The sequence below is a fragment of the Podarcis gaigeae genome (assembly GCF_964106915.1).
Source record: "Podarcis gaigeae genome assembly, chromosome: 11".
NCBI lineage: Eukaryota > Metazoa > Chordata > Lepidosauria > Squamata > Lacertidae > Podarcis > Podarcis gaigeae.
The window spans coordinates 46,971,775-46,984,759 of NC_139687.1; the positions used below are offsets into that span (position 1 = coordinate 46,971,775).

General features: G+C 43.5%; 1 protein-coding gene across 1 annotated transcript in view; it reads right to left on the reverse strand.

The window, feature by feature from the left end:
* EGFLAM (EGF like, fibronectin type III and laminin G domains) overlaps positions 1–12,985 on the reverse strand; it is a 109,190-nt gene that overhangs the window by 14,715 nt on the left and 81,490 nt on the right. Inside the window, exons 15-18 of the mRNA XM_083703438.1 lie at positions 12,707–12,950; positions 8,142–8,253; positions 7,740–7,856; positions 5,413–5,593 (exon numbers count right to left, since the gene is read on the reverse strand). Of these exons, the coding sequence (XP_083559564.1) occupies positions 5,413–5,593; positions 7,740–7,856; positions 8,142–8,253; positions 12,707–12,950 (654 nt within the window). The remainder of the gene's footprint in view (positions 1–5,412; positions 5,594–7,739; positions 7,857–8,141; positions 8,254–12,706; positions 12,951–12,985) is intronic.

The following is a 12,985-nucleotide window of genomic DNA, read 5'->3' on the forward strand; positions in this document are numbered from 1 at the left end:
AAAATTAGGTGTGTCTCAAAGACAAACCCTATAACCTGAGCCATCTATTTCAGACTGTGTGGGGACTGGACTCAGGGGCTTCTACACAGCAATCCAGATTGCAAGTAACCCAAGACCAAATCATGGCTAAATGAAAATGTAAATGCAAAGGCACTCACAGTAAAAATTGCAGCTGCCTGACACTGCCCACAGTCAATCAGCTGCTGTGATACCTGCAGCTAAGACGTGGTTTGGATTAGCATTATGTACAAACCTGGGTTCATGGTTTGTTTCTCTCCAAAACACAAGCCTGGGTTCAGATGTAATGCTAATCCAAACCATGGCTTAGCTATAGGTAGTAGATTGGCAGCAGGTTGACTGAAGGAAGAGTGACTCAGGCGCTAATTTTGACTGTGAGCATCCACATGCTCCAACTTCCATGCTTTGCCTTAGCACTACATATGAGCTGGGTCAGTGAGCATAACATAGAGACAAACCCTTAGGTTTGTCTACCTTGCTCCTGCTGGATTCGATCCTGCTGCAGTTATGTAATTATGAACATCATAATTCTTGGAACCACATACCACTGAATTTAATGGTGTTTACTAGCAAAAATACCAGGGACGCAGGTGGCGCTGTGGGTTAAACCACAGAGCCTAGGACTTGCCGATCAGAAGGTCGGCGGTTTGAATCCGTGACGGGGTGAGCTCCCGTTGCTCAGTCCCAGCTCCTGCCAACCTAGCAGTTCGAAAGCACATCAAGTGCAAGTAGATAAATAGGTACCGCTCTGGCGGGAAGGTAAACGCCATTTCCGTGCGCTGCTCTGGTTTGCCAGAAGCGGCTTAGTCATGCTGGCCACATGACCCAGAAGCTGTACGCCGGCTCCCTCGGCCAGTAAAGTGAGATGAGCGCCACAACCCCAGAGTCGGACACAACTGGACCTAATGGTCAGGGGTCCCTTTACCTTTACCTTACTAGCAAGAATGTGAGCTAAGGATGGAGGATTCCACCCTCCTTAGATATAAACCCCATAATTCCGTTCAGCCCAATGCAGCACAAAGATGCCTCTGTTGCAGAACTAGTGGTATTCATCTCCAACTCCAGTCAGCTTCAGGTAATATGACCAGTGGTCAAGGATGAAGGGAGTTGTAGAGAGATACAGCTTGCCCATCTCTGTCACAGATTATATGGACAAGGAAATGAAGGCAGGAAATTATCTGAAGCTTGGTTTAGGACCAAGAGGCAAAACACAGCTCAAAACACATCTCAGATACTATTTCTCAATCAACTTATCGTGGTATGGATACAAGAGAACTATTCAGCAGAACAGAATAGGAAACTTTCATTCTGTCTGAGCACAGTCCAGCCAAACATAATGCATTCTGAGGGCCGCTCTCATAAACATACTTGCTGGACTACAAAGTTGCATTGAATGCAGTGAGGCTTGGTCTTGAATCAACAGGCACATTCCATTGATTTCAATGGAGAAATTGATACATTCTTTTAAAACTCTCCTTCTAAAACAAAGAGGACTTTAAAATTAATTATGGCAGGATGTTTTTAGAAATTAGTGAGCTCCCCATTCTGCCAAAGACCAATTCTATCCACTTAAAATGCTGCAACTAGGCTCTGAAACACAAATTAGGGACTCTTCCTTCTGCCCCCACATGATTTGAATTCTTTGGGAAGAAAATGGCAGGAATGAAATTTGGGAAATAGGAGACACATAGTTTCACACTTTCTTCCACCCTTTGTAAATTAAAAGATTTCCCATGTGTGCAATGCAATCCAATGGGTTTCTGGTTGGTTGTTGAACTAGCTGTCTCTCTCTTCTTCTCTCTCAAAATCTTGTTGTTGTAGTTCTTGTTTTAAATCAGCCATGCAAGTAACCCCACAAAATCACCACTTCCATCAATGTTTATAAAACCACTTGGTGTCACATATACTCATATTGACCTGGAGGCAATTCTCACTAGTCACAGTCTGCAAGGAAGGAGACTACTTTATGTCCTCGTAATAGTGCTGTAGCATTGCAGTACAATCCAGGAAATGACTACGGATTATGCCGTTATCTACAGACATTTGCAAAAAGCAGCCTAAATCACACCATTAGCTTGATGGAGGTAGGAACACACACAGATCATACACTCACAGTTACAGAACATGTCTGACAGTTGCTACTTACTGTTCAAGCAGTAATTTCCACATTCTGCAGTGCAGCAGCATAAAACGGAAGGAACATTCAGATTTTACTTTTCAGCAGCAAAATAACCCCTCTCCCCATCTTTGAAAAGGAGCACCCAGCTTTAACTATGCAAAATCTCAGCATTTTTTTTGCTTTTGTAATTATTGAACCTGGCATTAGCTATCAGAGTAAGTTGACAAAAGGGGGTGGGTCCGGCTCAAGTTTTAAAAAGCAGCATTCAGTTAAGTGCTTCTTGTGACTGCAGGAAAATAAAAAAAATTCCTTCCAGTAGCACCTTAAGAGACCAACTAAGTTTGTTATTGGTATGAGCTTTTGTGTGCATGCTACTGGAATTATTATTATTATTATTATTTACTACGTCAGACCTACCTGCAGGAAACTAGCGGACCTTGGTTTCTTCTGCTCTGATGCTAAACACATTACTGAAGAATAAGCACCATTTTTTTGCAGTTAAAAGATGCTGTATGGGGCAGCATCAGCGGAAGGAGAAGCCAGCCCAGGTGCCAGCATGAGACCTGTTAGCCACTGACCTCATCACCTGGTGATCTCTGGGTTTGGCACTGCACTGTGAGGCCTGTGGCCAAAGTGCCATAGTACAGCCTACTTGGATAAGAACAATGTCACATGAACATTGTGAAAAACTTGCATGCATGAGAACGAAGTCCACAGTAAACTCACGCTTGCGGGTGCCCCTAAACTCAGACGCCACTTGGAGAGCAACATATTTTCCTGCTCCTGTTCAGCGGAGCCAGGCAGATATGGAAGAAGGATGCTACCACCTAGTGGAATAAATCTGCATGCGATTTAAGTCACTGAGAATTTCTGCCGGTTTAAGAAACCCACTGGATTGAAGTATCTCAGTTCTTAGCTCCTCTGAGTACAGAGGAACAACAACAAAGAATTCTTTGGTGGTCTCTGGTGTGTGACTGAGGGAGGATTTGTTCTTGCTGTCAAATTACAAGGGAGCCAAAGTGTAGCCGAGGATTAGAGGCTGCATTGCAGCACCGGCGGTTAACACAAATGAGGATAAAGTTACAAGGCCTATAAATCCCCTTGCTTAAGGGCATGAGCTAAGTCCCACTCAATAAGACAAGATGGAGCTTCTTGTCTCTTGTGTGATGCAACAGAGATTTTTAATTCTAGCAATAGAAGCTTTTTAGACTCCAAACTGCTATGAAAGAGTGCAGGCACTTCACTAGTGTATATAGGGAGCTGTAACCATTTAATCATGGCGATTTGTAATTATCAAGTGTCAAAGGGCTATCTTGCAAGGGTCATCTAGTCCAACCCCCTGAAGTGCAGAAATCACATGTGTCTTTTTGTTGTTGTTAAGTTGCGAAACTCTGGTTTTGATGGGCACAAGTCCCAGAAAAGAAACCAAAAAATTCTGGTGGTGTGGATGGCACTGTAACCCCAATGGCAAAATGCAAGTTCTGTGGATGCAACAAACGAAAACAAAAAACCTAACAGCAGCAGCAAACAAACAAACAAACAAATCCTTCAACACTGGAATCTTGTGTTCAGGATTTGTATTTAATCTTTGTTAACAGCAATTTCCTCCCCAAAAGGCCAGTTCACACAATGCAAACTGGGATGCTGAATCAGTTAGTTTGTTATTAAGTTAAGCATGTGTTCAAGTCATTTTATGATCGCTTCGCTTGTACTCAAACCTCAACACAACTCACTGCTACCACTATCATTGCAGAAGAGAGCAAGTCAGGGAATTAGTGTGGTATAATGGAAATGTAGCTCATGTCCACCAAATATTGCTGGACTACATCTCACATCATCCCTGACTGTTGGCTATCCTGGCTGGGGCTGATGGGAGTTGGAGTCCAACATGATCTGAGAGGACAGAGGATAGAAACCTTTTAAAAGGCTGAGACCCTACCTGCCAACAGACTTTCTTCCAAGAGTAGTGTATGCTCTGGTTATCTCCCACTTGGACTACTGCAATGTGCTCTACATGGGGCTACCTTTGAAGGTGACCCAGAAACTACAACTAATCCAGAACGCGGCAGCTAGACTGGTGACTGGGGGCAGCCGCCGAGACCATATAATACCGGTCTTGAAAGACCTACATTGGCTCCCAGTACGTTTCCAGCACAATTCAAAGTGTTGGTGCTGACCTTAAAAGCCCTATACGGCCTTCGCCCAGTATACCTGAAGGAGCGTCTCCACCCCCCACTGTTCAGCCAGGAGACTGAGGTCCAGCTCGGAGGGCCTTCTGGCCTCACTGCAAGAAGCGAAGTTGCAGGGAACCAGGCAGAAGGCCTTCTCGGTAGTGGCGCCCACCCTGTGGAACGCCCTCCCATCAGATGTAAAAAAAATAAACAACTATATGACATTTAGAAGACATCTGAAGGCATCCCTGTTTAGGGAAGCTTTTAATGACTGATGTTTTAATGCATTTTTAATCTTTTGTTGGAAGCCGCCCAGAGTGGCTGGGGAAACCCAGCCAGATGGGCGGGGTATAAATAATAATGATTATGATGATTATTATGTATGAAAGAAGAAAGAAGGCTTCTCAGGTCAGCCCTGGCGCACCACCAGGAAGGGGCATGGCAAATCACAGAGCTTTATAAAATAATGGCGTAGTGAAAATGTTTCTTCCTCTCTCTTAGTATTAGAAATTGTGGTCAACCCCATTCATCTAACTGTGGGCAAATGAGTGATAAAAGAAGATACTTGATCACAAACAAGATAACGGAATTTTTAAACGCATTACTACAGAATGTGGTGATGGAAACCAGTTTAAAGAGTTCAAGAATGAATTGTGTGCGGTTAGAGCATCAGCCTGGGAGAACAAGATTCAACTTTTGACTCAGTCATAAAACTCAATGTGTGACCTTAGGCCAGGTGCTGCCTCTTACCTTAACCTACCTCACAGGGCTGTTGTGAGGGAGAAGAACCATATACACCACCTGGGCTGTTTAGGAAAGTTGGGATGTAAGATAATAAAGAAAGAAGCAAACTGTGTCTTTCAATTGTTATTAGTGCCAACTGTGCCTCCTCTCTTTGCTACAGATGAGCGCATTTATGAGAGCAAATAACCAAGAAATAATTACAGCAATAATAGCCAAGAAATAATCACAAATAACCAAGAAACAATCACCTTGTACTGACATTCCCCTGTCGGCTTTGCTGCTGCAAGTTCATTATCTGAGCAAGACTACTCTCTACAATCAAGGAGATTTTGCAGTTCCAACACAAAATAAAAGCTTTACCTTTCTGGCAGTGCTGCCCATCAAAGCCCAATGGGCAATCACATTCATAGCCATCTTTTTTGGGCACACAGGTGCCCCCATTGGCACAGGGGGAATTCACACAGGAATGGACAGTATTCTCCAGGTTGACTCCAGATGCGAAATCCTGCCTCACATCTATGGTCCGGTCATTCAGAATGATCTTTATGTAAGAGACAAGGTTAGAAGTTGAAGAGTTTTTTCAATACTTTAGTTTATTACTCAGTATCATAAGCTAAAAGTGTTTTCTTATTTTTTAAAAAGACCAAAATTGGATGAGGTAAATTTTATATGAAGAGATCACTTTAACATCTGTTTATTTTCAACATTATGTTTTCTGAGAACAGCCTTCCAGAGGATTCCGTTGTTTATCCTCAAAGGGAAGTAGGATGAGTTCTTTTGAGCCATGTAGCTCAAAACTATTTAACCTCTATTTAAAAAAAAAAAAAAGTTGAGTCAGATTTATTAACACTGTGCCTGAACTTTAGAGCACATTTTATGGCTCTGCTCTGAGCCAAATCTGAGATATAAAAGAAGTTTCTTGGCGGAAACCAATTTCACCTTAAAAGAGGAGAATTCCTCCTGAGTTAGCTTTATACTAAGGAGGAAGGAGAAATTTGTTCAGTCTATGTTTTAAAGTGAACTGACCCAATTCTCCACTCCCTGACTTATACCTGGATTGGAACACAGCTTTCAATCAGATGACACACTTCTCCACATTTAGCAATGCAAATTCTAGTTTAAAACTTTCACACAAAACTTTATTTTAGGGAAAATGCATACAAAAATGAATACTTGAGGGAAAGACTGTACAAAATGTGCACTTTAGGGAAAACTCTGTGAACTGTAAATGTGAGTGTTGATGGGGGGATTAAAATCTGCGAAAGAAGGAGGGAAGGAAGGAAGGAAGGATAGATAAGAAAGAAAGAAAGGAAAGAAAGAAAGAAAGGAAAAGAAAAGAAAAGAAATGGACCTATTATTGGGTGTATGCAAAAGAGACTGCTCTTATGTGGGATACTTGTCCTCCTAAAGCAGCTATGCCACTCAACTGTATGGAGATCACAATATCTGATGGCCTGAAAGGAAAAACAACAATCACATAACCTCTCACTATTTTCTAAAGCTTCCAGATGATCAAGCATTTGGCAATTTACAAGCCCAAGGGAGTGCTCCAAGTAGCTTAGCTCCTACGGGCAGCTCAGAATTTCATATAAAGCAAGTGCTTAACTCCCCATTTCAAGAAGCACTTGCAATCAAACAGAATATTGCAGCCACTTCATACGGATTATCTCCATGCACTTTGGAAAAAGCGAAAGAAACCTAAAACCTGATAAAACCTGCCACCATCATTAGTTCACTTGTTTTTCTGAGTCCTAAAAGAATGTATCGAGAAGATACTTTCAGGTGCAGTCCAATCCTCCACTCCACAATGGGGCTTTCCAGAGAGGCTTAGCCACTGCCTCACCTAGACCTTGGCTGCTCATGGAAGTCACGGTGGAAGGCAGGGGTGGAATGACTGGGCCTTATCCCTGTGCTAGCTTATATCTGAATCAGGTTCAGTGCTGACACATGGAATCCAGTAGCTGCTCAGCTCAGGCCTTCCTTCCAAACAGCCTGTTTCAGGGCTTTCTGCTGGCCCCAGTCAGTGGGAGAGAAGACGAAGAAGAGTTTGGATTTGATATCCCGCTTTATCACTACCCTAAGGAGTCTCAAAGCGGCTAACATTCTCCTTTCCCTTCCTCCCTCACAACAAACACTCTGTGAGGTGAGTGGGGCTGAGAAACTTCAGAGAAGTATGACTAGCCCAAGGTCACCCAGCAGCTGCATGTGGAGGAGCAGAGACGCGAACCCGGTTCCCCAGATTACAAGTCTATCGCTCTTAACCACTACACCACACTGGCTCTCTGGGAGTGCTGCTAGTGGGCTTCCCTCCTGCCATTGACTGCCAGCAGTCGTTCAACCAGCAGAGGTAAGTGGAGGGAAATTTCAGCTCCGTTCAAGCTCAGCTCAGCCTCAAACGGCTTTGGGTTGCTCTGTTAGGGTGCTAGAATTTCAAGCGCCAAAAATAAATGTTCTGAGGCAGCTTGAGCAACAGCCAGAATGCATTTGCACACAGAGAGTGCAGATAGAACAGAAAGATCTGAAGGCACCTCTTATCGGTCCATCTCTGAAGTTAATCCAGTCTTGGGCTAGCTGAGTCCCTGTGGATGGGAGACAACTGAGGAATGCTCTACCCCTTCTCTGAAAGACAGGTCTGAATTCTTTGCAGGAAGGACAGATTATATAAATACAGACAAACACACACATGCCTTTTGAATACTCCCAGAGAAAGGTTTCAGGACGCCAGAGTTTTTCTTTACACTGTCATAACTTGGTACTCCACCAATGAATATGTCAGGGTTGCACTTAATCTGTGTGAAAGCTCCCTATCAGGAAAAAAAATGCATCAGAATTAATCAGGGGGTCAGATTGCTTTAGGTTATGTTCCCAAATATTTTTTATACCTCCCAAGTATTTTATATCTACAAAGACAGTGCCACTGGCTTTGTTTTGCTACAACATAGCTGAATTTCTGTTCAACCACTTATTTTATTTTTGGACAGTGAACCAGAAAATAAGTAAACCAAACATCCAAAACCCAAATAAACCCAATATTTAAAACCAAGCCATTCCATGTATATATAAATATATAAATAAAGCTTTTTTGTTACCTCTGCCATTCCTTCAACTGGCCTTTGCTGATCAACCTGCAATATGCCATTTTTTGCAGTGCGAGACACTTTGAGCTCATGCCACTGGTTCAAACTGATGGGTTCTTCACTCCTATTTAAAAAAGGAAATGGAACAAATAGGCCAGAGGCCCAAATATGTTTGTATCTTCCTACATTTAATTACACACACACACACACACACACACACACACACACATACACCCTGCCCTCCCTGGGCTCAGGGCGGCTAACAGCAGTAAAATTACAGTAAAAACATAATAGGAAAAAAACCAAATTAAAATACAGGTTAAAATGCAATTTAAAATGTAGCCCATAGATGAAAACCTTAAGGGGGGCGGGGACATAAGGGTCAGACTGAGTCCAAACCAAAGGCCAGGCGGAAAAGCTCTGTCTTGCAGGCCCTGCGGAAAGATGTCAAGTCCTGCAGGGCCCTAGTCTCTTGTGACAGAGCGTTCCACCAAGTCGGGGCCAGTACTGAAAAGGCGCTGGCCCTAGTTGAGACCAATCTAACCACCTTGCGACTTGGGACCTCCAAAATGTTGTCATTTGTGGACCTTAAGGTCCTCCATGGGGCATACCAGGAGAGGCGGTCCCATAGGTACGTGGGTCCTAGATTTGAATCAGTTACACTCTTCCATGGAAAGCTTGGAATTGGGGGAGGAGGAACTGGCCAAGCCCATACAATCTGAGACTGGTGGTCCAGAGCCTGAGACAATCCTCACAGATGCTGTCTCCTGACTCTGAGCCAGCAATGAAACCAAGTGCTTCCTAACCTATTATGCCTACCCAATGGCACAAGGAGTGCACCAGGAAGAAGCCCACAGAAAGATGAAGAACACATATTCAGGCCAGTGGGTCAGTCCTTTAAGAACCCTTCCTCAGGCCAAGGGGTGGAGCTTAGGAAAGGTGGACTGGAGGGAGAGACCCATAAGGTTTCAGCTCATCTCCAAGCTGTGGAGCTATCCATGGTGCTGCAACCACCAGCCTACCTTGACCCCATGGATACCTGACACCCATAGAGCAGGAAAGGAGGTGGGCATCCAGGGGAAAAGTCTTTGGCAATCCCACCCGCTATTGAACCCAAAATGTTTTGAGTATACACAAATTTGGCTTTACATGCTATATCCAGAGTGTGCCCCCATGTAAGCTGAGAGTTGCCTGTAGTTTCTCTCCTGGCGGTACTTAGCAAAAGTAGGATTACAAAGACTTTACCTGATTTAGGTGCCAGAAATGTATTTTGCTACTTCACAGATGCTAAGCCTCTATAATAGTTAGCCCATGAGACACATTTCACAGTTATGGTGCCCTTTCCATCATCACCAAGAGAGAAGTCAATGCTAACATGTGGAGTATACATTTTGCTTTTAACTTCTTAAAATAAATTTGCTGTGAAATTGCAGGTAAACTCTTTACCACACCACAATTAAAACTTGGTGTTGCAATTGGGACCCAGCTGAAAATGCTTCATGCACCAAATGTGGCTCATGGGCTCCCAGTTCGCCAAGCCAGCTTTAGAATAAGTTCCTATCCCAGCTCGGTGCATCTCTAGAATCTAGAGGGCTATGAAGGTAGTTTGCCTTGCAGACACTGTCATTCTCCAAAGTTCAGGTGCTCAGATGTTTAGCATGCCAACTGTAGTGAGTGAGCAGCAGATGCAATGACTAGCATTTTACACCAAAGCCATGACTTCTAAGGAGATCTAAGCTACTGTACAACTCACTCACCAAATCAGTATAGAATAAACCAAAAGTATGTAATTATGCTTAATAATTTAGATGCTCTTAATATTTTCAAGTGTATTTAGATGTTCCTAATGGTTTTTTAAAGTTTTTTTATTGTTTTGCTGCTGGCCGCGGGTGGCGCTGTGGGTTAAACCACAGAGCCTAGGACTTGCAGATCAGAAAGTCAGCGGTTTGAATCCCCGTGACGGGGTGAGCTCCCGTTGCTCGGTCCCTGCTCTACCAACATAGCCGTTCGAAAGCACATCAAGTGCAAGTAGATAAATAGGTACTGCTCTGGCGGGAAGGTAAACGGCGTTTTTGTGCGCTGCTCTGATTCGCCAGAAGCGGCTTAGTCATGCTGGCCACATGACCCGGAAGCTGTACGCCGGCTCCCTCGGCCAATAAAGCGAGATGAGCACCGCAACCCCAGAGTTTCCGCTACTGGACCTAATGATCAGGGGTCCCTTTACCTTTACATTTAATGGTTTTTAAAGGTTGTTTTTATTGTTTTGCTGCTGGCCCTTCCAGGTTCCTTTGGGGGGAAGGGAAGGATAGAAATGTTAATAATACTAAAAAATCTCTTTGTGAAGGTAACACATGTATAAAAGCCATAGAAAGGAGTAGGCAGGTGAGGTGACTGCCTACTCCCTACTGCCTACAACCCTTTGTAGCAAATTTGGGGAGGAGAGGGGCAAAGGGAGTAGGCAGTCACCTCACCTTGCCTCATGGGTGGGTCGGCCCAGAGAGCAGGGTAGATGGGAAAAATTATGTGAGTCATGGAAGAACCAGCTGAGGACTGGCAACAAGTAGGCTGGAAGCAGAATAAATTGAAAGATCCAAGAACATTCCATGGAGATCTGCAGGAGTGTATGAATCGTGCTGTATGTTTTACACAACCTGTTACAGTTAAATTTCAAGCAATGTTTCTCATACATCAGGCGTTCTCTGAGGGTGCACCATTGTAACCATAAGCCTAATTATGAAGAGAGACCACGAGAAAGAATCGTAATTCGCAACTGCGTTTCCATGCATCCCAAAGGAAAAATTTGAAAAGCACCGCAGTAATCTTTACAAATTGTCACTAATCTGAGAAAACAGAAAAACAGCTGATATATAACGGATAGATGCAAATTAAATTCCCGCCAGACATGTTACTTTCAGTAAAGACTTACGGAAGATGCTGAAATGTCATGTCAATTTTAACAGCGCACAAATTTGGATTTCAAATGCATGTCACATTTTACACCTTGTCACTGATGAGCTCTTAACATTTCTTCAAGTAAATATCTACTCGGAAATGCTAGAAAAACATTTTACTAAATAATCCTCCCGCCATCTCTTTTTCTTGGGGGAAAAAGTAATAATCATCATCTGCCAATGTCATCCAGCCTATCCACTCATGGTCTACGTTTAATAACAATTAGGCTTTAATTACCCAAGATAAATCGATACATAATAGGGTAATAATCACCTCAGATCAATATGTAATTAAAAAGCCAGATGGGACTGACTACTTAATAATGAGCAATATGCACATTATGTCCTCTTTCCTGCACAGATCTCTGTCACGGAAAGCCTCCCGCTTTCAGCAATTAGTGTTACAATTATCCAAGGCCATAGCTAAGACGGGGGTGAGGACCACACACCATGCTTTGTATGCAAAAGATCCCGTGTTCAGTCCTCAACATCTTCAAGTTAAAAGGCTCAGGTGGTGCGAAACATGTTGAAAACTTGTGCACACCATGACACTACGGCGATTTGCATTTTTAAAAATTTATATACTGCCTTTCTGACAAGGCAGTTTACAGTTCGAAATAAAGACTAGCAGTTATGATACAAAACAAAAAGAAACAAGGAGGGAAGAGAAAAATAAGAAAACGTGGGTCTTCCATAGTATTACCCAGTGGTTACATAATGACTAGATAGAATGTTCTGTAGGAAGTTCTACGAGTTGAAGAGTCATATGGACCTCTGTCAAGTGCACTAGTGGTTGTTTGTGTGTGCTGAAAATTCAGGTTATGAACACTTAATAATTTCATATTTGCTAGCACAAAGGAAGCAGTAAGGAATAGGGGCAGGCCACTTCGCAATAAACTGGATGCTTTGGGGAATGCCATGAATATCCATGGTTTATCTGGTTTCTCATGAAGGAAACAAGGCAATCCCCACGCCCCAATTACTCAGGTGCACAAAGTTCTACTGATCTCGTGGCTTCTTGCTTGGCCGGCACAGCCTCTTCCGGGCAAGGGGAGCCTTCATCCCCTGCCCGCGAGAGGCTGTACGCGGCTAAGGCTCCCCCAAGGCAGCCCTCTCCCTCCTCGGGAAAAGCCCCCACACTCCACACAGCTCTTTAAAGGGAGCACTGAGCAGAGCCTCCCGCCTGCATTCGCTCCATAAGACACGCACACATTTCCCCTTGCTTTTTAGGAGGAGGAAAGTGCATCTTATAGAGCAAAAAACACGGTACTTATCATTGCTGTGCTGGAAGAGGAAGGAGCACATGAGACCAGGGGAAGCTTCTTCCCATGAAAATAACCACAGTTTATGACATTGGTGGACAACTTGCATTCCAGGGGAGGTATTCGTCTAGCCCATCCCATCAGCACATGTATTTCCATTTGTGCAATGGGAACTGTGCCCCTCTCCTCCCCAAATTTGCTACAAAGGGTTGTGGTAACCCAAAGAAAAAATTTCGGGGGCATGCACTACTTTGGATTCCACCCATCGTATTTTTATTTTTAGTATAGAATTACAGATACTTTTTACAGCAAAAAAAAAATTATGGCTAATTAATTATAGAAATAATTGGTAAATTGCATTTACCTGATTACAGCAGTTCCTGAACCGCAGTCAAACCTGAACTCCACATAGCCGTCTGCCATGCAAATGGACAGGAAGTCTTTGCTGCCTGTGTCAAAGCTGTACAAAAGGGCACCATCGGCCGAATTGGGACGAAAGGTGACCTCAAACTCCATGAAGGAAAGGTAGTTCTGTGGTTCCAAAGGCCAGGGGATGGTGGCAAAGGATTTCAAAGTCTCGTTGAACTGAGGTATGATGAGAATGAAAGCTGAAAGACCAGGGCAAGCAAACACATTACTTAAA